General features: G+C 37.2%; 1 protein-coding gene across 1 annotated transcript in view; it reads right to left on the bottom strand.

The window, feature by feature from the left end:
- The window catches only part of LRBA (LPS responsive beige-like anchor protein), a 432,022-nt gene that overhangs the window by 33,588 nt on the left and 374,027 nt on the right, over window positions 1–24,407 (bottom strand). The window contains 4 exon segments of the mRNA XM_068402600.1: window positions 453–613; window positions 3,980–4,042; window positions 6,763–6,955; window positions 10,230–10,319. Coding sequence (XP_068258701.1) covers window positions 453–613; window positions 3,980–4,042; window positions 6,763–6,955; window positions 10,230–10,319 — 507 coding nt within the window.

Raw genomic sequence — 24,407 nt, 5'->3', positions numbered from 1 at the left:
ACCAGATTTGAAGACTTCACTTCTATTCTTATTCTGTGGTGCTTGCCTGTATTTCCTCAAAACAAATTCTCTGGTGCTGAAAACAAACCAGAGTTAAATTCAAGTAAGAACTCTAAGAACAATTAATTCTCCTGGTATGCAAAGCTTCACAAAAACTCATTTACTTGTGGAAACGACAGTGTAAGAGCAGGCATGCCTGTCATATAGATTTGAAGTGTGATGCTATGACTAAACAAGAGCTCCTTGTCTTACATTTGCCATCATTCCACAAAAAATGATAGCACACAATGCACAGTAGCAGTAGGTAAGAAAAGATTTGACAAATATTATTAATAGGGGAATAAATACATTCTCCACTTTCTCCTCCCACTCCCCATTCCTTCTTTATTTGAAACAGTAGGTTGACGATGAACAGAAAAATCTTTTAGGCTATTCCCATAGTTTAAAAATACATTACCTGAGTCAGTAGAATAAACTCGGAAACTCTTGTCCCAGAAGCCACAGACCAAGATGTAACGATTATCAGAGGTGATAACAAAACACTGGGAATGTACCTGAATGCTTTGGTCTAAAAGGTCAGTGATTTGCCTTCTGTGCATACCTGTATTGCTGGCTGAACAGAAAGACACACAAATCAAGAAATTTTAGCATCCACATTCACAGAACAAAAGCACATTTTATAAACCTACATTCACGCCAAAACTACTCCTCACTGCTGTTACTTGGTTTTTGTGGCAGGGACATTTTCTTTCTACTTTTACTATAAAATACTCATTACACTTCTGGGAACAATACTAATTCCTTCTAGGATATATTCTAAAATAGAAGAAATCCCTTCTTTAAGTCAAATGCAGCTGACAAATATAAATGAAAGATTGCAAAAAAGGAATGATACATAAAAATGTAATATGCTTCCTTCCCCCCTTCTTCTAGTATAGGAAAATAAAAATTAAGAAACAAATGAAGGGAATGTAATTATAAGACAGTACATATACATATATGCTATATAGTGACTCAAATGCAGCAGACAATGGAATTAAGATTTCAATATCATACACAATTTGTATTCCATTGCAAGCACTGTAAGTTTAAAAAAGAAAAACTACAGTAAACATCACTACCATTTCACACTTTTTTGAGCATTGCACAAAAATTAACCAGCTTATCTCACAATCCCCTTCAGCGTCGAGAGAAAATATTTACCCTACTTTGATCACCTGCTGTTTTATTTCCCCAGATAATCTTGTATTGTGAACCCGCAGAATGGACAGACATCAATTAATGAACACATTTTTCACATTATATTTTGTCCTTGTTAATTGATGTGTGTGCATGTATATATATACGGGTCCCTATAGATACATACAATGAAAATCCTACACTGTAGGAAGAACTTTTAATGTGCTTTGTTCCCGAGGGAACCTGACTCCCATTCCAGGCAATTAAGTTCTCCTGGGCCGGGGTTTGTCTGCCGACTGCTCGGAGCACCATTACTTCCACTCCAGGTGGTCCCCCGGACCTGTCTCTGTCCTGGTCTTGTGCTCTTCTTTACTCCGTTTTCTTTTAACTTCTTTCCATTGCCACAAGCTAGCTATCCCCTAAGCCTTGGGCTTATTCCTTTTACTCTACATCAAATCCTTAATTTATTTAGGCTTTCACTATTTTAAAATGTTGATACTGTCTTGTCCATATGGGTAGCAATAATTTAGCAAGGTATTGCCACCTGCTCTGCAGGTAACACATAACGGGGCCTTGACTGCTGTTGGGACCACTTAAAGAGTAGCAACAACACGTTATAAATGCACAGTATAAATGCACAGTGAAGCGTTCTGTATGACAAAATAACGGCAAGCAAACCCCCAAAATACATGCAGATTGACACATTCAGTGTGGATAAGACCTTCAAAAAACTTCACCTCAAAAAGAGGTCTAGGATCTATGTCATATCAGACATTGGTGTTCTACATCTTCGTGTGCAACTGGAACATGAGGACAGCAGGAATCCCTCCTTATGACTAAGACAGCAACAAGATTCCTGCTATAACCATAAAAGTGCCATTTTGTGGTCCTCTTAGGTGCCATTTCTAGGTAAATGTGTCTAGCCACAATTAAAAACCTTTAATATTATCTACATAATTACTTGCTTGTACCCAATGATGCTACTTAACAGTGACAAAGAAAGCCTTAAACCTTTTAAACTATGTCCAATATAATCACAAGGCCGATTTGACATCTATTGTAGGAAGAAAATATTAAACCATTTTTCAGAACTGTGAACATTAATTTTAAAGGTGTTTATACCAAACAAAGGTCAAAGCATTTTGTAAATTAAAGGCAAGCCTAAAAATGGAATTATAATTTTTAAATCATGAAAAATGCAAATGAAAATAAAAATTTTATTTCCTTCCTAATGTTCTTCACAATACGTAGAAAAATCATCAGACAGACCAATGTGATTTTGGTTTTTTTTTGCTGTGTTGTTCATTTATATTTTTAAGATCTACTTGATAGCAGGTTTTAAAGCAGAATATACATTTCCTGCTCCAAACATTTTTTGGATAAAATCTATTTCAAGAAGGAAAGGAGAGTTACAGCATGTGTCTTCCTCATTATAAATTATAGGTATTGCATTATTCAGATGGAAATTGATTTTCAAAACTTTGGAAAAACATTTTCATTTTACCAGCTCTATCAAATAGTTTAATATGCCTACACTGTTCCTGATTTAATTATCATAGAGCTTACACAGCAAAATGGCTACACAGCAACAGCCTGTATGTACAGACAAATACAACGCAGTTCCTACTGTGATATGCATATTAATTTTGAAATTAATACTCACTGGCTGACAGACCTGTCGTTCTAACCTATCCAGGCAAGTTCATTTTTTCTCTGATTTTAACATGCTTCTATATTTCGCCCCTTCACTTCTTTTTCACTTAAACTACCATCCTGAAATGGACAGTTTAAAAACCAGAGTTAAGTCTGAAGTCTAATAGATTTGGGAGATAGGGAATCCTGTCGTCTTTGCTCCTGTGAACTGTCCTACAACTAGTTTGTATTTTGGGGTTAGGTTATTTGAGTTTTTCTTTTTTGACCACATTTAAGGTTCCATTTGCCATGCTACAGACTCCTGAATTATAGTCCAAGTACACACTCCCCAAAGTTGGGTCTGTAACAAAAGAACTGACCAAACTCGAACCATGCTAACAGAAAAATCAGCTCTATATAAACTAATAAACCTCTATAATAAAAAGCCATGAATTGAATCCATTACACTGAGTCATTAAATGAGAGAGACATTCCTCCACCCCTTTTTAATAAAAGAAAAACATACACAAATTTAACTACTGATGCTGATCAAAAGATGCAATACCCTTGAAAAATGAATACTAATATCTCAATACCAAAACGGCGTGGGCAATATATTTCAACTTTGAAACCGCTTTGCAATTACACATTAATCCCCTCAGCCTGAACAGCAGGTCTATGAAGAAAGGATTGATCTCCTTTAATGATGAAACCCTGGCACCATGGTTTTATTTTTCACAACACGGTGCAGTTAAGAACCCCACTGTTATTATGAAAATTTCCTCAGCAAAGGAGCTCCATCACATTACCAGTGCACCAATTCATCATAACGTGCCTCGCTCCTGCTCATCAACAAGTCTGAGTGATGAAAAGATCCAATATTATCCTGACAGTACTTCATGCACATTCTCAATCACACATTATTACAGCATCCATATTAATTTTCACTGACACGCGTCCTAGGCCTGTTCAAATTAGGCAAACCAACGAGGGGGAGTTGATGAAATACCAGCATAGCCACAGCTCATTGCATTCCAATTTGCATGCAAATGGTTTATCAGGAAAATTCCATTCCCAGCAACCAGCAAGTGAAAAACAACCGTAATCTACACTTCAGGGCCACCATACAGAGCTTAATGAATCGCAAAGAGAGAAGGAAGTGACAGACCTATGAGAGGATCGATTTCCACTGGCAGCTGGTAAGGTTGGTCTTGTACAGCACCTTGATGAGCTGGAATTCAAGAAAGAAGGTTTTAAAACTCTGCCTTTTTTTAACATGTGAAGCCACATACATTTTATAAATCAAAGCTCTGTCCTTTTTTTAACTATTCAAGATTCTTCTGCATCAATTGAATTTAAAAAAAAAATCCAGGTGCTTTCGCAGGCTGCTTATTAAACATTTATTTTAGATTAGTGCTATTCTGAATGTATGCCATCAGCAGCAGCTCCAGTCCTGAGCCATAAGCTCTAGCAGATGCTTTACTGGCAGCCTCTCCTGTCGCAACAAAACAAAATTAAGTGGTAAAGAGCACTGAAAACAAAATGTGACAACCATCTGCTGACTGTAGCAAATACTATTTTCCTCTTTACTTTTTAAAGCACTGCTTTGAACAAGTGAAGCACAAAGGACATTTTTTTTAAAAAGTCAGTTTATGATGCAGACAGGGAAATCTCATAGTCATCCACTATTTAAGGATTCATCCATCACCAAAACCCATTTATTTGCAAGTTTGCATAGAAGTTAATATATGATTCTGCCGACCTACATTTCATCTGGGCACCTGGCACACTGGTGAAATGTTTACCTCCTGAATTTTCCCTTCAGTGTTAAAAAAAAAGCCATTTTTTTCCACAGCCTCACTAAAAACAAGCAAGCAAACTTCTTCCCATCTCCAAACAGCCCACAAGATGTTTTTGGAAGTGGAACAAAAAATAATGGCTGAATACTTACACCTATGATTTTTCTATCTACCGTCCATAGCTTAATATAAAAATTAGTATCAATAGAGGGGTTTCATAAGTCATTGGGAAGTCAAAGTTCTGCTGCAATGAAACACTAACACTCAACAAAACATGAAATCCACGTGACAAAGTGGAGGCACCCTGTTGGGTCCCACTGTCATTAGATGTCAGCAAAGCCACCAAACTCATGCACAAAAGCAAGAAAGAGATTTTTAATTACACATCAGTGACAACTGGTCACTTGGCAACTTAACTTTTTTCTCATGATGCCTCATTAGTAAAGACAATGCTAAGCCCACAACAGGAGATACGGAGTAGTAATGATACCTGCCCTCTAATCCTAGCACACCCCATTTAGGTATAAAATTTGAAGGCAACAATAGTGAAGGCTAGTCTCAGGAGTCCATACCCAGATATCTTAAGTGTAGTACTCCATTAACAGCCTGCAGCGGATCAGCGTGCTCTCAAAGAAGTGAGGTGAGGTGGGTTTTTGTTGGGTTTTGGTTTTGTTTGGTTGGTTTTTGTCTTGAACTGTAGGTTTTCTTGAGCTCTTTGCAAAGGCAAGAGAAGTGTAAAATGCATCTAAATGAAAAAAAATAGTGACTCAAAAGCACAGCTTACTGTTCTGTCTTTCAGAGGTGAGGGGAAAAACAAAATCTGAAGGTTTTGTTCAACTCAGAACAGTTGATTACTACACTCAACAACTGGTTGCTTGCTCAAAGATCATCAACCAGCAGACTTACAAGGAAATCAAAATCAATTCCTACCACTTTAGAACCTCTTCTTTTCCCATGACTGTTGTATGTCCACAAAGGCTATTTTTTAAAAGCCCTGAATATTATATGCCCAAGGGCACACATCCAAAGTATGAGAGGATATTGCCATCCTCCTTTCAAACAAATGTCAAGAGCCCTGTAAATAGTTCTTGCTCACAACTTGTTATCTAGACAAGCCCCCCTTCCCCCCTTCCTTCCCACCTTTCTTTTTAAGCATTTCTTGGGTGGGTGAAATAATACATAGATGTTTCTATTTGTACAATGTTGAGAGGTAATTTGTAAGAATTAGGAAAAAGTGTGGGAGTCATCTGGCTTTTTTCAAAGTGTAATCAAGGACCATGGGTCCAGATTTCTCAGTAGGAATTTCAGTGATGTGAGTATTACTCTGGAGCAAATATCTTCTATTTAAATTATTTGAGTAGAAGCTCTTTTTTCCCTTTCTTGAAAAGCCTTTGATCAGATTTACTGCATAGCACTAAAATAAACTACCTTTCACGGCTTGGGCCTGAGCCTGTCATAGTCAGGGAAAGGAGGACGAGCGCCTTTAAGGTTAGAGAACATTAGGATTGAAAACAGACCGACTATATTCTCAAGTCCAACACATTTTTAAAGGAAAATTAATTTGATTGGTTGCTCTGCAAATGGACATGTTGTCTTCCTTTCATATTGACAAATACATAAGCACCTAATAACTTTGGGATGTTTCAGTTACAGAAGATACAGATTTCCCACATATTTTATCTTCTAATTCTCATTGAGTAGCTTTAACATCAGAATACGGTGTTCATAACCAACTAGAAAAAGATAGCAGAAAAGATTTCAGGCAAGTTCTATATGCTTTAAAACTTGTCTTTGACATGATATGATTCAGGCTTCCATCTGACTGAAAAACAAATTCAAGAGGAAGAGGGTGACCTTATCTCGATCAATTAGTGATATACTGTTTTTGCCTTCTTGCATAGTGCCTGATGGCCTAGAAAACAACATATTGTTGTTACAAACCTTTTGTGTGCTACACATCTTTACTACACAATAGTTTAGATTACCTTTTTAAGGAGAAACTAAGTCCACATGTGAAAAGCATGCTGTGTCAATGAGCTAGACTTGCTCTTCACACTTTAAATTTAAAACAGTTCTGCAGCAAATTTTGAAACGGACAACAGAAGTACTGCTTGATGGCAGTGGTTTCTTAGGCTAACTTTAATTTACTTACCAGGAAGATTATGCCACTTGTTTACAGCAAACAGCCTATTTGCAGTAACTGTGATCACAGCAGGGGTGGCCAGACCAGGCTGGGTGTTGGCTGCTACATGAGTGACAGGGGAGTTGGATGGGAACTTTAGAACCATGATAACGTCCTGTTGAGCTTGGTCTGTGAACATCAACGGACTCTGCAGGAGGAGATACTGTTGAGTGCACACAACAAGAACCCAAATACACAGGAAAAGAAAACATGGGGAGAAGGAAAGACGACAGGACAAGAGAAGGAAGATTGCATTAAAACACACAAGATCCAATAGCAGCTGCAGCAAAAAGCAAATGCAATAATAGTGGACAGGTTTGCGGAAACAACCATTTTAGGCAGAAAAACCTTCATGTACACGATTAATTTGAGGGCATTGTTGAACACAGGGTGTCGATATACAAACTTTGCTACAGATCACAGCAGATTAAACTAAACGTTTCCAATCACCTGTCTCTGCCAAAAGAATTCTCCTTCATATCTGCAGAGATAGTGTGTCAAGGAAAGCAATGCCAAACTAGGAGGGAACAAAAAAAAAAAACCACCCCAGTGAGCAAAAGAAATTCCTGCTCCCAGAGATTGTCTCAAGTTGCATTAAATTGGCAGACTGCAATTCTTTACAAGCCAGATGAGAACATGAAAGCACATTAAAATAAACAGATACACACATACACTAGATATATGTTCTGTATATATTTCTGGTGTACAAAAATAAGATTTATGAATGCAAAGTAGAAGACTTCACTGCAAATGTGTTTCAAAGGACAAACATAATTAAATGCAGTTGTAAAGAACATAAAGTGGACGTGATTACAGACCTGCGTTGCTTCTAGAAATACTAAAGGGAGCGAATGAATCCAGACTCTCATTTTCAACATAGTATTTTTAGGTTTTAGTTTCTAATTTAATAAGTTGAAAAGTTTAATAACTTTTTAACTGAGCTCTCTAACAACACTGCAAATGTCAAAACAAAATATTGAGGACTTTAGATCCGGATATCAAACATAAGGAAGAAAAGCAAAACTTAATGCGTTTGTGATTGTGTGGTGTACCTAAAAAAGAGAACTCCACCAAGATGAAGAAATACAACCATCCTAGTCACCAGTAGCCATATTGCTCTAGTATCTGTAATTTTCTAATAACTGAATTAGAACACTAATGAAGTGTTCTTGGCTATTTTCCACCTGCAATATTTCACTACATATATGTGTATGTAAGTGCATACATTTAATGTATATTTATACAGAACTAATAAAAAATTAAATACATTTGCATTTTTATTATCACTCCTTTTTAAAAAGTTATTAAGAGTACTTAGAAAAACATATTGCTCTATGAATTCCTATTTACAGTCTTTGCATAAAGGTGTAAATAAAAGCAACTAATAAGCTACCCAGACACCCTTCTGAGCAAGTGGCTAAAAGCCAATCAATATTATGAGTTAATCCTCCCTGGATGCTCATTCAATTAAAGGTGTCAGTAATGCCTCATCTGATGTGGCCTCAATTAAATCCAGCTATCTGATGGTTGAAAGCACAAGGGGATACAGCAACAGCAGCAAAACCAGACAAATAGGCAGCCTACGTGTGACTGCTAATTACTACACCTGGTGTATATTATGGCTTGTGCACTTAACACAGCACGTGGTAGCTTTCAATTTGGCTGTATTCATGCATACATGCACACACATACACATGAAAACAGAAAACTCAGTAAATAATACAACTAGAAATAATTCAAATTTGTGACAGGAAAAACATCCTTACTGTATTTCAGCTCCAGGAATACTACTTTTAAAACCACTTAGTATAGTGCATTACAAAATCACGTCAAAGTACAAAACTGGTCAAAGCAAGTGGAGAACTAAGGGTTTTTTTCTGTGTGTACCTCAGGCCAAAGAAACCACAGGAGTTAGAAACCATTAACTTCATAGAATTTAACTTCTTCCATTACATACTAAATCTTTACTAATTCAACATCATGAAAAATATTATGATAAAACCACACAAATTGCTTCCTGGCATCAAATTTATTTATATAACAATGGGTCTGACAAACACGTCAAGAATCGACTTCTCAAGTTCCTCCTCTTCCTAAAACAAATCCCTCCAAATTAGGGCAAGCGCCCAGTGCATGGCACCATGACAGACGGACACACATATGGCATGTAGCTGTATGATGAAGGTGCTTGGGCTCCCCAACATCCTCTCTCTTTCAGAAGAGCCCCGTGGGTTGCACACACAAGTCACTGCAGTGGTCTGCAGCCCTTGGAGACTACGTGGGAGGTGCAATGGGCCAGCAGATCACTAATCAGCACAACCAGCTCTGTCCACCCAGTACATGGGATCCCAGGGCAGGAGCATGTTTACAGCACAGCTGTCAAAGTATAGTATGTACTGGCTGCAGAAAGGGTGGTGGGGATGGGGGGGACAGTCAGCTGAGCAAGTCTCATGTACAACAGATGACATATTTGAGGAAGGCTAGTAGCTCAATTTGACTAGAAAGTCTACATTTCTCAGGCTCCTACATCACAGGGTTTGTAAGCTACTTTGGAAACATTTCAGATTTTTGTGTTATTTTTCTAAAATCTTTTGCACTTCAGATATGTTTTAATTTAATAACCTTAGTCTGCTTGAGTGGTACATATGTCTTACAGAACATACAAGAAAAAAATGTCTTTTTTTTTATATTTCAGTGTAAAATGTCCATCTTAACAGTAACAGAATGTAACCTTTTGAAAAACTTGTGAATTAGCACACCATTTGCTCCACTTGTCAGAGTATCACTTAACATACTTAGTTCTGGATCTATAACAACACAAATGATATTTTAGACCCAAGGACTGCACACAACATGATACGGAAAGTAATCAGTAATAAAATAATCATTTGTATAATAAAATTACATTAGACACAAGTAGAGGTAAAAGGGAAAGCATGTTAATGCTCACTGCCTGGATTTTATCACCCTAGCTTTACTGCAAAAGACATTTAGTCACATTCTTTGCTATGTAAGTTTCAGCTCATGAATTCCTAGTAATCCTGGTTTTAGGGGAAAACCTATGCCTGGGGGAAAAGACAAGGAACTTCCACCTCCTAAATCCATGCTTCTTCGGGAATCTGCCAAAGATTAACTAAATTGTCTCCATGATGACTGGCTCTCACCTGTACAGGTATGGTATTAACAAAATCAACTGATGAAGTGTTCTTAGATTACAGTGACAAAAAAGGTCTGTACTAGAAATCAATACAATCCTTTCAGCAATAAATAAAATAATAGTTAAGCACTGCATACACTCCCAGTCCTGCAAAATCGTAACTCATCTGCTGTTTTTAATAACACAACTCCACAACCACATAAAAGCTGGTTCTGTAACTTTAAGATAGCAAAGGAAGTGACCAAAATGGCAGGTCACAAAGAGTTAACATGGCACTTACCACCTGCATGGCAGAACTTCTCGGAGGATGTGGTTCTATGAGCAGTTGGGAAGGGGTCTGTCCAAAACTTCGTATTTGAGCTTCAACAGCCTGGAAAAGGCACAGGCAGGTTTGCATGTTAAGAGGTGCTAATTACAGGCAATAGAACCATAACTGTCACCTGAAAATGTCATTCCACACTTCTGGCTTGTTTCATGTTGAAAATCAACCCCGTGTGTTCACTGTGGGGCTAAGTGCTTGGCACTGGTACTAAGAATGAGGTAATCATTTTAGTACTGTGGATGCTATTTCCATGAGAAACTCTGCAAAACCTCATCCTGCTCAATGATATTAAACAGAAACAAGCTATTATAATCAGAAACCCTCTTTACTGGCTCCATTTTTCCTTTCTAACACTGGCTTATCCTGTTTGTATCATAACTCAGAAACAAAAGTTAATTTTTAAAAAGTTTCTATAGGTATTAAGTGTTCTCCTTTCTATTTAAACTCCATTGCTTTGTTTCACAGCAATAACTACAATGAAAGTGACACCGAGATTTTTTATTTTCATTTTTTTCAAAAACACAAACAACTTTAGGATGCATTAAACTACCGACAGCAAGACGAATATTAAATGCAGCTAAAGGAGAACGTGAAGATATAATGCAACGATTTTTTCAGAAAAGTTTCCCTGTATCTTTAGCAACATGTTTTATCACTTTCTTCATAGGGCATACATGAAAATACCATCTCGTGCTTAGTGATTTCTTAAAAATAATTATTCTGAAATGTGTGAACTTATACCTCTTGCCTAAGCACGTCCAACTAGTTTTCCGTGTTGCCACCTATTGGTCCAATTGCTTAAAGATAAAATCAAGCAGCCAAAATTCAAGTTATTTCTTGTCAGCCAGGCCCCTGCACTATCCACAGAAATATGCTAATACTACAGAAAATCTTAAATCATTCAGCTTAGATTAGATCTCTTTCATTCTGAGCTAAACTAAGTAAAATTACCTTGCATTTGCTGGGGGCTAACAGATTGCATGTGGGCCAATACTTCAGTTTCTCTGTTGCATGGTGCATTGAGCCTTACATTCTCAAAAGTGTCCAGTGATGCTGAGTACCTAAGGTGAGGCATTAGCAAGTCCTACTTTCAAAAGGAGTCCTGAAAATGAGGCCCTTCAAAAAAGTGTTTTAATTGGGACGCTTAAATACTAAAACACATAACCAGTAGCCACTTTTTAGCTATTAGAACATCATGTTTTTCTCTCAGAGATTCTTCTTCTTCGTGGTTCAACGTAACTTGAGGCTCCTTACACTTATATTTCCTGTTCTATTTTAGCCATCCATTAAAATTTTTGAGACAACGGAATAACACTTGTGCTGATCTTATTCTTACAAACAACAGTTTTTAGATAATAATAAAGACCATTACTAGGACACGCAATGTTCTCCTCTTACAGAAAAAACAAAGCCAAAAGTAGAATGCACCTGAGGCCTTAAGATCATCAAAAATAATCATCCTCTGACAGGAAACATGCCATCCAAAACACTTGACCTTATTGCATTTGGCAGGGCTTTGAAACATCTGAACTCACCAGAACAGGAGTTGCAATTACTCTATGGACAGATTCTAACACTCTTGCCCACTCTGGGAAGCACCTTAATCTTCAAAGAACTGGTGAATAAGTAAGTTTATCAAAAAGCAGGCTGAAATCTGATGTACAAACACTGTAGTTCAATGAGTACTTCTTGAGGAACAGCAATATCAGATTCATGAAACACTAAAGCTCAGTAAGACCATCAGTCCCCTTCTTAGTGATGAGACATGCTACATTAAAATACAAATCTGGGTTTTTGTGACTTGAGTTATCAAGGGAATCACAAGGGCATAGAATTCGAGGTCCCTTAAGACATGAGGCATTAACAAAGCAACAGCATACTGGTCAGCAGCTCTACCCTCTTCATAAAAAGCTGCTAGTTGCAAAACATACAGATTTAAAAGATTTGCCTACATTTACTTGCAGATTGAGTGAAATATTTTTACTAGCAAATGGAAATTCTGCATTGCATTGAGGGTAGAACCAGAAGAACACAGGAGGAGCAGAATGCAGACACTCCTGGATGTCAGTTGTTCTGTGCTTGTTAAAATCTTTAGGGCAAATCTACAGTCTATAGGATCTAGTATTTATTTCCTATAAAATATATATATACAATATATTATTCAAAACGAATAAAATATTCTTGAATTACAACTCCCATACATTTCTTTTAGAGCTGAAAATAGAATAGATAAAATGAGGAAATAATAAGCTTCAGATTTGTTAACTTCCTTGTATGTTGACTTATGATCAATACAGAAACTTCCATGCCCAAACAGCCCGCGCTCAGCAGTTAAAGGAAGCCAGAATTTTGTCTTACCCATGAAATCTGGTATGTCCTCTAATTCCCAATGCTACCTCTACAAACTCTACTCTTACATAGTGCTAGCACTAAGAAAGGGAAAATTAAACACAAGACACCACATATTGATGCAGAGCATTTCAAATACTTCAAATACATTTTCGTCATAACAAGAGTCCAAACCGATGTAGAACAAAAATCAGATGTTATAATTAGTTTAATCAACGAAAGATCAGCAGTCAGAATGCTATTTTCCACACTCTCAGAGGAACTCACCACCTTCCAGCAACATAAAAAACTGGAAGAGACATAGTTATGATTTCATTGCTTACTCACATACATGATGCTCATCATTGTCACACTTTTAGACCACACAACAGCAGCAGCAGAACAGCTGTTTGTGTCCCACCTACCCTCACTGCAGAAGAGAATCCCTCTGAGATATCAAAACCAAGCATAAAATATTCTACTTAACCCACAAGTAGACAGTCACTGCCTGTTTTCACACAGTGTTCTGTCAGAACTGGTGAAACTGGTGACCAATGGGACAATGATTTTGCCAAAGCCTGCCTTAGAGGACCATAAATTCTCCATTTTCAGTCTTTAACAGACAGTTTCTACATCCATGTTTATGATTGAGCTTGAGTTTGGAATTTACAGTTCTGGCACAAGCAAGTCTTTTAGACTCATTAGGTTCCACCTGGTCCTTCCATAAAATATGAGCGCCTACATTTCCAGGATTACAATAGCTCCCTGACACAATCTTTCCCTTTCAGCCAACAGAACCAGGAAAAACCTACATTCAGATCATGTCCTACCACAGGTAACAAGGTTTTATAAAACATCAAAACTGTACATAGAGTAAAGGCACAGATATTGGTATCTGTATGTCCTCTTTACTGATGTCTTCAGAGATCCAAAAGAAATTTGAAAAACTGTTGAATAAAGGCAACAACACTTGGACAATTATGTCTAGACATAGTGGCTAGACTTCAGCATAAAAACTTTTTGCATTCCTTTTAATTACCAAGAAAAAAAGTAAATATTTCTTTATTTCTCTTCAACATTTCTTAATTATGACCAAGAGAGTGTACTAGCAACCCCAAATGATTCCTTCCTTTTCCCAGATTGTATTCAAAGTCAATCCAGATGTCACCTCCACGTTCTGATGATGACTCAGTCAGAAGGATCACATACAGAAGGATGGAAGATGACCTCCCTCTGTCAGCAGAAATACATGATGGTAGAGCTAGAATAAATCCTCATTCTCTCAATGTATGTAACAATAGAAAGAGAAATACAGGGCATTTTAGCCACCAGATGTCACTCAGACTTTTGTTCAACCTGTCAAAGAAAATCAGCTAGGAGCAGGGAATCTTTTCCTCAGAGAGATAATTAATATCTCCTTTGAAGAAAACAACCTACCACTTACTTGAGAATATAGAGTAAAATGACCATCAGTCAAAAAGTCATCAACTCACTTTCTAACAAATTATAGCCCAGCTTCTAACTTAATTTTCTTGAAAAAATGTATTACTAGCATTAGTTAGTATTACTAAGAGATGGCCAGCTTCTTCTAGTGGCAGAGAAAAGGCATGTGTTCTCACATTGCTGAATCCCTCTGGAGCATACAACCATTTAGATTATTGTAGGTAGAAAATTTCTTTGGGAAATTTGTACAACTAGTTTCACATCTATTAAAGGCATTATATAACTGGAAGGGAATAACCTTTGTTTGAAAGATCTTTAGTTCCACAAACTCTTATCTCTGAAAACGTGCTGCATACCACAAAGTAAAAGATAATATCATTCAACATTTTGTTTCACTGCTTCTCATATATCTCAGTAAAATAGTCTTCATCCTGTTAATCCTCTACAAAAACAAAACTTTGGTAAGGCCAGAATTGTTCCAGATGCTACAAGAAGAAGTAATAAAATGAAACAAGGTAACTAACCCTTTACAATAATCCACACAGTATGCATCTCAAACCACATACTTATATGATAAACACGGTATTTAGAATGTTAATGAATTTATAGGTATGAAAGCCATGAGCAAATTTCACAAGCTAACATTTATCCGATTACCACAATAACCTGTTCCTAAAAACGTCTCCTGGATCATCTCCTCTTTTCTTGGGAGGTGGGAAGGGGAGAAGGGGAATAGGGAAGTAAATTAAAGAGGAAGAGTGAAAAACTTGAAAACTTGCCTTAGCTATAATGTAGCTTTCGGCCACTGCTTAGTACGGATATTTTCAGTGTCTGAACTTACCCTCTAATCTAACTGTGAAGAAAGTTAATTCAACAGTATGCAGTACCCACCAAATACGGCTGTAAATTTTTTGGGAAGGAGGGTGCTGGGGAGGTTGAACACATGGATGCAGTTAAGGTAAAAACAGATGTTTGTTACTTTTCTTTGCAGCAACACTCAGAAACTAAGTCAAAATTGCTTTTTTTTCATGTTTATGTCTGAAGGAACTATAAAATTAAATATGAGGGAGGGCGGGTGGAGAGGGAACTGCAGTGAATGTCACAGAGAAAGAATGAAACAGTCTCCAGTTTTGAACTCAAATCCTGAAATGAAGGCCCATATAGTTAAAAGGCAAGACATACACCATTTAACTCTAGATTTAAAGACCTTTAAAAGAGACTAGCTCAGAGTTGCTTTCATCGTGCCTGCTCAGACACAAAACACCGAATTCTCTGAAGAGCCTAACGGCGCAGCACACCCATGTTAAAATGCACACCTCGGTCTGAACGCACAAGCTGCATTCGCTACGAAGAGGCTACTTTCAGTCAATGTGCCTTTACAGATCTACACCGAAGTATTTCTAGTTACTTCTCAAACCTGTAAGATTTAATTGCCAAACATTTGAAAACCCAAGTAAAATAACATTGTGCATTGCAATACATATTCTTCCAGCATACGTGTTAGGGACAGAAAATGTTTTGGGTTCATCCTCTATCTTTCTACCCAGTATTTATGTCCAGAAAATAACAGCTCTTGCAAAAATAATTACTTTGGCTCTCTGCCGCTCCTACCTCACTTTTCAATATTCAAAAAGGTTTACACACATGTTCCTCAGTGATTTCTATTGGCTTGAGTAATACATAATTATGATTACTTGCTTTGCCTTTCCTTCCACCCAGATGTTGCTTTACAGCATCAGAGAACACAGAATATTTGACAGGTTTCCCCTCAGATGGTGAAGTTGAATGCCTTAGTGGCCAGCTGACTAGCTCCTTTCCCCATGAGACAGTGATTAAAATCAAGCTTTGATAATAAGTGATCAAAAAACCTCTTCTGACCAGATAGTCACAGTCCTATGGTAAGATTCTTAGTTAAATTCCTCACGGACTACAGAGACACAGATAACACTAGCCAGAGAACAAGCACGATTCATAAAAATTGCTGAAAACAGGCTAAAGCTCATAGAAGAGCAGCTCTTTGTAGTACCATCTCCCCTTGTTTCATAACAATCCCCATTAGCTCAAGACTGTAAAAAATGGGCAAAAAGCTTTTCTGACACAGGCAATGTATATGCTTGCTGACTGTACAACTGCCCTGGGGATATTGCACTACACTTGACCCAGGGAAAAAACACAGCACTCAAACATTAGTATCATAAATTCACACACTCCCATCCACTGTTTTAAAAATAAAATGAGCAGCCTAATTTCTTCATGCCAAACCAGAAAAATCTTTCTCTGGTTTCGACTTCACAAATCAACCTTTTGATATTGAATCCCTTCAATTTTTTGTTTTATCGTTGCGCTATTCACTTAACGTACTGGTTTAAAGAAAATTGCCTATACTAGCTTTGAAATCTAACAAATGGCAGCAGAGGGAAGGGAGCAAGGAGAGGAGAAAGGCTAAAGAAAAGATACTACAAGATCAAGAGTTACATACTGTTCTCTAGGTATCATTAAACACGCCTGCAAAATGTTTGTGATATATCCTCGGTTAACCAAGCAGAGTGTAAAAGATGCCTGCTGCAACTCACTAATGCAGTTACTACTTCAAGTAACACAGGTTTATGGCTTCAGAGCTGAAGTGTGGGCAGAAATACTGTCAACAGCCTGCAGAGGGGGACATTATTAGAGCACACCAGCAAGTTGGTCTGAAGTAAAAAGTGCACAACCTTTGCCTGCTGCGGTGCATTAGGGATATATGTAACAAAATTGAGTATGCCTCATTACACAAGAAAACAACATAGAAACGCAGAAATGAAAGCCATCAAATATAAATGAAGCATAGGGTTTTTTTTCTTCCTTCCTTCCAGCTTCCTTGCAAGAAACACATCTGTTGTATAATACTTCTCTTTTTTTTTTTTCATCTCCCCTAATTTCAGTTCCTTCTGTTTGCTCAAAGTACCACAGTTGTTTGTTTGGAAGTTGGTTACTAGTCTAACCACTTGTTATTTATTAAATTCAAACTACTATAGATACCTGGAGGGTGGAGGGGTTACCCTACATAGGATTCTTTTTTTTTTCAAAGCTATTTGCAATTCAATATATGAATAATACTTTCTTCTGTTCGCATCACAGAAAAGTGTAGAAGGGAGCACAGCGTAGGATACCTTCCACCACACCTTTAAAAACAAAAATACTACCCCAGCTCTTAAACTACATTAAGAAATTTTCTGTGAGAATAAAGAAAAAGCAAGTCTTTTTGTCCAGACAAATCAATATGACAATTACATGGCAGTCATTAAAGTAATCACAGTTTGTGAGAATACAAATAGATCCCCCTCAGGGCCACGCAAGTTGCTCCAATCTGCATATATACATTCCAGGCATATTGAACAGAGGCATAGCATGGCCTGGCTGCAATCTCCAGTTCATGCAGCTGTCCGTCTACTGCAGCGTAATCCCAGCTGCCAATCTGAAAGAAACCAGTTAGTCAGAGCAGACACAACCAACAGAAACAAATGTCACTCAATAATGTTCAGAGGCACTGGGTTCATGGATAATTTCAAACAGTATCTCTGTCTGGAGTACTGATGTGCTCATTCAAAACACCTAAATCTCTGGCTACTGGAAAGAAGCAGATAAAAAAACTAGAACTAGAAAAACAGGTCTGGTAGTACTTCAAAGAGACTAACAAAATAAAAGAGAGAAAAGAGTCTAAAAAGAAAGTTAAGATTAATTTAAAGACCTGCAAATAAAACTGGATTCAGTACAAGCAAAATCCTAAGCAGCTCTGGGGCTAGCTTTTTAAAATACAAGAGTCTCCGTTTTATTTGAGCACCACAACCAAAATTGCCTCATTTCTCTCTCTGCTGTGGCAGCTGAAGACTTCTAGAGAGCAACTCCTTGCTTTCATTTAAAATCAATAATTATCACATAGAAAGCACTGGCATTGCTATGTGCCATACCTTGAAATGTCATCGATTTCTGGCATTATTCATTCACTCCTCTAAATAGCTAAACATAATCTTTAAAACTTGCTACCTTCACATAGTCTACTTGCTACTTAGCTGACTCCAAATTTTTCTGATACAAAACTTTTTCCTCTGGAAAAAAAGCGGTCTGTTCCTATCTGTTAGCATTCCACAGAATTTCTTCAACTGTGATGCCATCTCTATTTATTAAATAAAAAAGCTTAATTAAAATAAAACATTTGAGTCTGAAGAAGGTTAATACACTGATGTAAAAATCCAACATTTAACGGTCTTTAAACTGTCTTGTGTGATCACCTTTCAAAATCTGTAACAATTGTGAAAAAGAAACAAATAACTCATTTTGCTAAGCTAAGAAATACATTTATTTAAACTAAGTCATAATTACTACCTGCAAGATCAAACTTGCTGTTTTCAAAGTACAGGTACAATATTATCTCAGAGTCTTCTGCTGCAATGAATGAACTTTTTGTTATCATTTAATAAAATGCAACATTTAACTGAGACTTGATTTTTGGACACTGCTTGAGGAAAAGCACCTTCAGCATGACCGCATGCTGTCTCACTCAGGAAGCAGCTACTGTTCAAATATAACTAATAACTACTATAATACAATTTGGTAAGTAAATACCACACCACCTCTGCAGACACAGTGAGAACACTGGTGACCTAGACACGCTAGGCTGCAATGAGCAAATACAATGAAAACACTCCAAAAAAAAATATTTTAATTTCCCAGTTACTGTGGAAGTCAATACAGGTACTGTCTGGACTGCATAAAGAGCCTGCAAATAATCGAAGCATGCTGATGACACAAAAAATAATGAAATTTTTGTAGCCTGTTCACTTCCATGTTTGATTCAAGGCTAAACGACTTAGTGTATGATAACTGTAGCTATTATACATTAGTATATCTCATCCTTTCCACATATAGAAGAGGGAAAAAAAAAAAGTTAAAAAATTGAAATACTTTCTATTCAAAAAAGTTATTTTTGAAGGATTATGAACATCACTTTTCTCCATCCCTTGGTTTACCTTTTGATTACTCTTTCTTATTTAATGCTGGCCAACAAATATGTCAGCTATCTAAGACTGACCAGCCAGGCACAAATGAAAATATAAAGAGCCCAGGGGGGTCTCAAGGCCTCTCTGGCTCTGATAGATCCACAAGACAGGTCAAGCAAGAAGAGGTGAGGGAACTGACTGTGCTGAAAATTTCTATCCTTTGAATTTCAATCAGGGGCTGAGAAAAAAAGCACTCGGAGCTGAAGAACTAATTTACATGAGTTACCTCCTTCAAAAAAGCTTTACGACTTCCAGCCAAAGCAGTTGTTTGATTCTTATTTTTTTAATCCTTATACATCAGGCATCTCAGTCCTACTCTAATTAACTCTAAAATATCACAGTTTTTCCTGCTGGAGAGAGAAGCAGAAGCACCAGATAAAATTAGAATCTATTCTGTAATGCAGGACAAAAGAGAACATCCAGGTCAAATATTTTTCTGGATCGAAACCCAGCTGAATACTTTTATGTCTCTTTCTAAGCGCTGCAGTAAATACGTAAGTTAAGACAAAGGGCAATAAACCCCCATTCATCATGTCGAACTGTGGGCTGAATGGAATCAAAGAAGTGCCACACCTCCCAGATATCACAGTAAACACTTGCTTATGCTCATTTTGCCTGTTTACTCCAACACCACAGATAGGTCATGGTGTGAGCTGAGATGTAAGAATTAATAGGTAAATGATATGAACTGGTGGCAGGAATGGTGGTCCCGTTATTTTAACACTCCTTTTACCAGAAGAAAATACTTCATCTTTCCGTGGGAGAGTCCTGATGCCCAGACAAGCTGATTTCATGTGGTGGTGGTACCTGCCCACCCACAACAGCATCGGAGGTCCTCTCTCCGTGACATGGTCACAGAGTGATCACAAAGCACAGAAGTCTCTGCATACCTTCACAGGAAAAGACCAGGGCACCAGTTTGGTTGCAGTTGACAAGTCCACCTCTCCTTAGCCATGAAATCAGTATGCTTTCTTTAAATATATTCTTCTTAATTCTGGTTTCATATAATGGCATTTTAATATAGATTTGCAATTAATACTAGATCAATTCTTACCATTTACTTGGCTTTTCACACTGTTCTTGGGCTGTACGTCAAGCATGCCATCTGTGCAACACACTTCTGGCCAGAGATGATTCAAAGATTGTTTTTACAGTACTTTGAATTTTGCCTGCATGAATTCGTTACTTACTGAATTCAGCACATCTAAATTTACTGCTCTGTGGCAGTATTTTATAATCACTTTATCCTACTTTTTAAAACTCATCGCAGCCACAACAAAGACTGTTGCCCAGCCTGCTAAAAACAGACTGATCGTTTTCCCAACTATTTAGTAAATGTTAACTATGCTATAAATACAAATCGTGTTTATACTTTGTGAAAGATTCACTGTTGTCAGAGTTCTCCAGCTGAGTTAGAGCTGAAATATGCTATTAACTCCCACCATGAACACAGCTAAAAGAGAGGCCAAAAATGCTTTCTCTGGGATAAGATATCAGATCTGCTACTGCTGTCATGAAACTGGGGTCATGTAAACTAAACATCCTTGTAACTTCTTTTGGAAAGCACAGAAGTCTCTCAAACTGTAAATATTTAAAAATAAAATTAGACTCATAAGAGATAGGTCTAAGATGCATAAAACTTACCCAAAGATATTAATCTTGGGCAACATTTAAAAGCTATTAACCATAAAATAATTTATCCCATATGCCTTAAAACTGAAAATAAAAGAATTATTTCCTCTCTTTATATAATCAGAAGTGGCACACTCAAATAACATACCAAATGCTATGTCCAAGCTGATTCTTCACAATTTTTGAAACTCCTCAGTTCATATGGAAATAAAATATTAACAGTAGAAAGAAAGGTGCCGACAGAATGGAGAAAGCTGTGCTTCCTAATGTTAAACACACTACCTTCATTTAACAAAAAGGGAGAAGTATAAAACAACTGAATCATCCAAGGCTAAAAGCAAATCACTTAATGAAAGTATGTGGGGTATTAATTGGATGGGACTTATTCTCATCTTTTTCAAACTATTATTGCTAATTTAAAAATCAACAGTCTTCCTTAATTGCTGCCTACAAAGATCGTATCAGAAGATATTTTAAAAATATTTAAAGAATATGGTTAGGTGCTTTTTGATAAGCATGGTACAAAATTTAGGGTGCTTCCTGAGGTTCAGGGGTTCCTGTAGTAAATCAATGATGTATTCTCCAAGTAGTATTTTGCCTTCCTGCTAACTTCATCTCTTTTCTTTACACTTCTCCAGTGTTCATGCTAGCTACATAGGAGCATCAGTGCAGAAATGGACTTTTAATTACGAACTCCGAGTGCAGCCCAGATTCACGATCATCCTATGCTACACTATGCCAGAAACAAGCGGAACTTCTATTCTTCTGACCAAGACACTAATGGAACACTCACAAATCAGTCCAAGATACAAATTTTCTACGGATTGTGCTTCACCTCTTAATCAGTTGCTTGTCTGAATGGCTTAGATCTAATTCTACTTCTGGTTTGTGGTTTTTTTTTTTCCATTCTTGGACAGCTAGTGCAAAAAGTGAGCAGAATTTGTGATAAGAAGGTGCTGTGAATTCTCTCCAGAACCATGGGATAATATTTATCTGTGCTACTATGACTCCTTGCCTCTTCCATACAGGCAACAAAAAAGCTCTTCCACAGCAGACCTTGTGATTGAGAGTTCCACAGATCAAAACGTGGTGTTCAAGAACAAGTCAACAGAAGATAGGCATATAGCATACCTCTGCTGAAATACCGTATTTTCCACCAGAAAGAGATGTGATATTTACTGCTTGTCAACTGAACAGTAACTTCCCTCTGCAGTTGTAACCTTCAGCAAGATACACAAGTACAAGGGTCAGAGTCAATGACAATGCTGCTAAAATGGCTCAAGGAAAAAAGAAAAGGATGAAGGAATGGTCTCTGCAGGGACGAGTAGTGCAGATATGGCAGCAGATATACTTGCCTTGCTCCTCCTGGTTGCAGCTCCCTTCCCCCACTGGCTGCGACTCAAACCCTTCTGTCTTGATCTACTCCCCTCCCCCTGAGATTTGCCTTTGAATTATGCAAGCTTTGCACTCCCCAGGGTTTATATGCCAAAAAGTAGCATGTGGCCCATGGTTTGCATTTTAGTTTAAGATTTTCTATTATAGCAGTCAGATCCTTTCAAAATACTTTACTTCCTTTATTCCCATAGGCAGAAAGAATGGCAGGAAAAAATTGTTCACAGCAGTATGAGAGGATGTAAAAGTTCTACGTTTTCAGTTTAAAAAAAAGAAAGGTGGAATATGGTTTTAATCAAGTAGTTTTCCTTCCTAGACGAGTGCTTCCTTCTTGTAATATATATAACCTGACTGCCTATAAAAATAAAGGTGCCAGTTGGAGCCATTTAGAAGACCTAAGGAAATTCTGCATTAACCTAAACTCCTCCACTCCTTGGTTCCTTCCACTATTATTCTGTGTGTGGCCTCTCCTGATGAGTTAGGTCACCAATATCCATACATATATATCTGTGAAGATACTTCAGAAACACATGCATCATAGGCTTCTCGTTACTGATGTGATCCAGGCTTAGCATAGAGTATCTATGTGGAGAAATTGCCATGGTTTAAGCACATGCTATTATTTCCATATGATACCTAAAAGCCTCAATAACTTGCAACTCTCAGAGTAGACAGAAGCTTCTCCTTGTTTTAGGTTTGCAAATAAAAATACATTTTCTGCTACAACTGTCAAGATTTAAAGACCCAAACCCTGAACCTTATCGAGAGGAGAAAGCCAAAAGCATCGTTTTTGAAACCAAGAAATCTAGAGAAAAATTTTCGGTTTAATAGTTGCCTCATAAACACATACTAAATCTGAGGTGTCGTGCTTGCCTAAGAATATTGTTAATTGTTCAGATCAGAAACTCATTTGGCCTCTAACCAGGAATTTGGTGGAGAAAAGAAGAAATATTTTCAGGCAAGCTGACTGAAGGAGAAAAATAAATGCTGATTGAAGCTGCTCGACAGTACAGAACGTTAGTGCAGATCCTCAGGGAGATGGATTAGTAAGCAGGAAGAAGGTGAGGCTGTCAAAGGTGCATGATAAATTCATTTAGCACATAGATATAGAATGATTATGCACATAGGTATACACACAAACAGATTTTTTATTACTTTCATCTCTACTTGTAAGTAAAAACAGAATAACTCACCATTGGTGATGATAGTCATTAAATCTCTGCACTGTCAATATCACACCAGAGCTGATCATATGTACCATTTCAAGTTATAGATACATATTTACATAATAAAAAATATGCTTTACAAAACACATGTAAATAGCAAGGGATACCTAACTAAACAGGAATCCTTTTACTGTTTTACTGACCTGTTTAAAAATACTAAATAAAAATATTCCATATGACCAATCTTCAAGTAACCCAGAACGAAAGTGCTACAAGATACCATTCATTCTGCTGCCTGCATTCATCAGCATGTATTTTTGACACCATCAGTACTGACTCGGAATTCTGCTGCTGCTAAGCTACTCCATGATTATGAACTCAACAACATTGCTATTCTCCCTCTCCTGTTTTCATTTTTATATGCCACTCAGTTCAGGCAGCATAGAATAACTCAAAAATAAGAAACATTGTAGTGAAGTACAATAAAAACATGACAAATTCAAAAGATTTGGTAACAAAATATATTAATATATTTATAAAAGTACAAAGTGAATGCCTTTCTAACTGAGATGATCCACACTTCCAGACAAATTTCTAACTTCCCTGGTCTTAAATTACTTTTTTTCAAGCCACAACACAACTAGAACAGATCACAGTTAACCTGATAATAGAACTGTTCTAGAAAAATTAAAAACTAAAAAATTGTGTGTGGCAGACTGCTATTTTGATTAGTATTACTGCAATTATTAGTTTCATAAATGAACCATCACTGAACCATCATTTAATACCGAAATTAAGAACAAATTACACACAATGCCCAGTCTATTTTTCAGCTCACACTTAAACCTAGCACATCAAGAGTCTAATAAATACTGTTACAAGGTAAGAATATTTCCTTGTCAGTGTACAGTGGACAAACATCATCAATGAAATGAAAAACATGACAGGGAGAACATCTAGTACCCTTGGGTCAACAACTCTTTCAAATCCAGCTGATGACATTTTTTTCTTAAAAGCCAAGTGTTTCAGTATCTCTTTTCTTAGATCAATTAAATGTATTCACGTGCAACACCTATATTTTAGCTCAAAGTGGACCAAGATGCAGTCTGCAGACTGACAGCAGCCCACGTAATGACAAA

Source organism: Nyctibius grandis, chromosome 6, assembly GCF_013368605.1.
Source record: "Nyctibius grandis isolate bNycGra1 chromosome 6, bNycGra1.pri, whole genome shotgun sequence".
In the NCBI taxonomy this organism is placed as follows: Eukaryota; Metazoa; Chordata; class Aves; order Nyctibiiformes; family Nyctibiidae; genus Nyctibius; species Nyctibius grandis.
Note: the sequence above shows the minus strand (reverse complement) of the source record. Positions and strands in the feature narration are given on the sequence as shown.